This window comes from Pteropus vampyrus, unplaced genomic scaffold, assembly GCF_000151845.1.
Source record: "Pteropus vampyrus isolate Shadow unplaced genomic scaffold, Pvam_2.0 Scaffold306, whole genome shotgun sequence".
NCBI classification, from domain to species: Eukaryota; Metazoa; Chordata; class Mammalia; order Chiroptera; family Pteropodidae; genus Pteropus; species Pteropus vampyrus.
The window spans coordinates 1,983,375-1,985,851 of NW_011889087.1; the positions used below are offsets into that span (position 1 = coordinate 1,983,375).

The 2,477-nt window shown below is 59.7% G+C and overlaps 1 protein-coding gene across 1 annotated transcript in view; it reads right to left on the bottom strand.

The window, feature by feature from the left end:
- The window catches only part of RUNDC3A (RUN domain containing 3A), an 11,281-nt gene extending 9,597 nt beyond the window's left edge, over positions 1-1,684 (bottom strand). Inside the window, exon 1 of the mRNA XM_023521565.1 lies at positions 1,590-1,684. Within this exon, the coding sequence (XP_023377333.1) occupies positions 1,590-1,669 (80 nt within the window). The 5' untranslated portion in view covers positions 1,670-1,684. The remainder of the gene's footprint in view (positions 1-1,589) is intronic.
- Between the last annotated feature and the right edge of the window lie 793 nt (positions 1,685-2,477).

A 2,477-nucleotide genomic window follows, 5' to 3' on the forward strand; every position in this document is an offset into this window, starting at 1 on the left:
AACTTTATCTGTCACACTGCAGCTCTAAGCCCACTTCCAATCCACCAGAACATCTGCTTCTATAGCCTAGGCCAAGGGGAGTCCCTGCCTTCCCCACATGCTCAAGAGGTCCAGCTGTCTTGGCAGGCAAGAGAAAGAAGAGGAACCTAGGATGTCAAGAGGAAGAAGAGGGACAGGAAGAGTGTCATCAGGATCGGACTATTTTCATGTGCCAGGCACTGGGCTAGGCTCCTACATGGATTATGTCATTCCCATTCCTTGGCATGTCCGTTACATCCATAATGGGTATGATGAGGCACCCAAGGCTCGGAGTGGTTAGGAGACTTCACCGAGGTTGCACAGCTAATAACTGATGAAGTAAGAGCTTGAACCCGGGATGATCTGGCTCCAAAGGCAGAAATGTTTTGCACCACATTGGCAGGGTTTGGGATGTGACATTTCAGGCATTTTTACAGAGGTCTGGTGTGCACAGCACTGTGCTAGGCACTAGAGATATAGTGCAAGATAGATTCAGTGTGGTCAGGTGTGTGCCCAGGAACCTTAGAAGGAGCTATGGGACACAGGAGCCAGGGCACTATGTGGCACTGATTCTTGGGGTAAAGAGGAGGGCCAAGGCCTATGTGCAGGCAAGTAGGGCTGGGAAGGGAAGACAGTTGAGCCATGCACTGTGAGTCCCTGCTGTCACAGGTGGCATGGGGGGCAGGGAGGTTGCAGGTGGAGAAGGCAGTAGGCATGGAGATCCTAGAGGAATACGTGAGTACAGGTGGGGACTGAGGGCGAAAGACTGAGCAACTTGCCATTCTTGGCTTCATTGCAGGGCAGGGAGGGTGAGTCTTTGCAGGGCTGAAGTGGGAAGGTTCACTTCCTGGGCCCCAAGAAAGCGAGGGACTCTTCCCAACACTGCAACAGCCCCACCTTCAGGGACCAATGGGCCTGCCCTCCCAGTCTCCTCTTCTTGAACCCAGGAGACCCAGGCTTCTGGGACCAGCCCCTCAGTTCGGCAGCGCCCCTGACCCTTCACTGGATGAATTTTGGGTCTTTGCCCACATGCCTAATTGACTGCCACAGGCTGCAGCTGCCCAGAGAAGGAAGATAGCACCATCCTTCTTCAGGAATTGAGCATTAGAAAATCTCCCAGGAAAGCCCCACCCCAGCGAGGCCAGGCTGTTGGGTAGCAGAGGGGGTATGCTTGGAGGGTGGTCTTCCCCCTACACCATCAGTTCTCTTCCCACTGCCTACCCGCCCCCAGCAAGGGAGCCAGCCATCCCCACCCCTCCCCCTCATGCACAATGTCACTTCCTGGATCTCACAGGAAGCTGCAGTGCCAATTAAGCACCCCTCACCCTCCAGGCCCCAGGCTGGGCACAGGCCTGGCTTGGCCTAGAAGGGTAGGGACCAGACCTCCAAACTCCCTCCCCGGTCTGGGCCTGAGAGGGACAGTGGACGCACTTCTCTTAACCCTGTGCCTCCCTTTTTTCCGCGGCTGCTCTGCATCCACCTACCCGTACACTCATCCAGGTTTCCGCAGCCCACCCTGCCGCCTCTCCCCGACCACCCCCCCCCCCCCCCCCCCCGCCAGCAGCGCACACCTGCACACGGTGATCAGGTTCCTACGCTCCACGGCCACATTGCGGGAAGACGCTTTCTTGGAGGACAGCCCCAGAGCCATGGTGGTCTGGACAAAGCTCGCTTCCATCCAGATGTGCGGCCACTGCTGCCGCCGCCAGCTGCCCCCCACCCCGCCCGGCGCCCCGGCACCCTCGCGGGATCACGGCTGGGCCCTCTGCCCGCCAGAGCCCCGCGACCCCTCTACGGCCATCCCCCTGCCGCTGCTCGGGTGCCGGCCCCTGGCTCCCTCCCCCCGCCGCGATTCCGGAGCAAAACAAGGCCGGGGAGGGAGCTCTCCGAGGTGCTGAGCCGGGGCCGTCACCCCCCTCCCCTAGCCACTCGCCTCCCCCGCCAGTGACGTCAGGACCCTCGGGCCCCGCCCCCTGGCAGGCCGGGGACCAATCCGCAGAGGGTGCAGGATTTAGGGGGGAGGGGAGAGGGCCAGGGCCCTAGGGAGAGCGAAGGGGGTCCCCGGAAGAGGCAGCGAAAGGAAGGAGTAAGAAGAGGTAATCTGGCCTGTTCTCCACTCCCACACCCAGAGCCCGGGACCCCTCTCTTCACGTCTTTGAGTTCCGACACCTCTCCTCCCCAGTTTCCGATCTCTGATCTTTGGTGTCTATCTCAGATTTCTTCTCTTGCTGCCTGGGAATGGAGGTTCTCACCTCTAGTACCCTCATCCTAGCCCCACCCCTTCAGTATCGGCCTTTCCCTCGAGGCCAAGGCCAGGTCTGCGTGCAGAGAGCTCAGGTGGCCCTATACTGCTAACCCAGGAGGGCAAGGAGCAGTCAGAGAGACTGCGAATCTGTCTGCGCCTGGACTCGACTTGCCTGCACTAGCCTGTGTAATCAACCACTCCTAGGGTGGGGGAT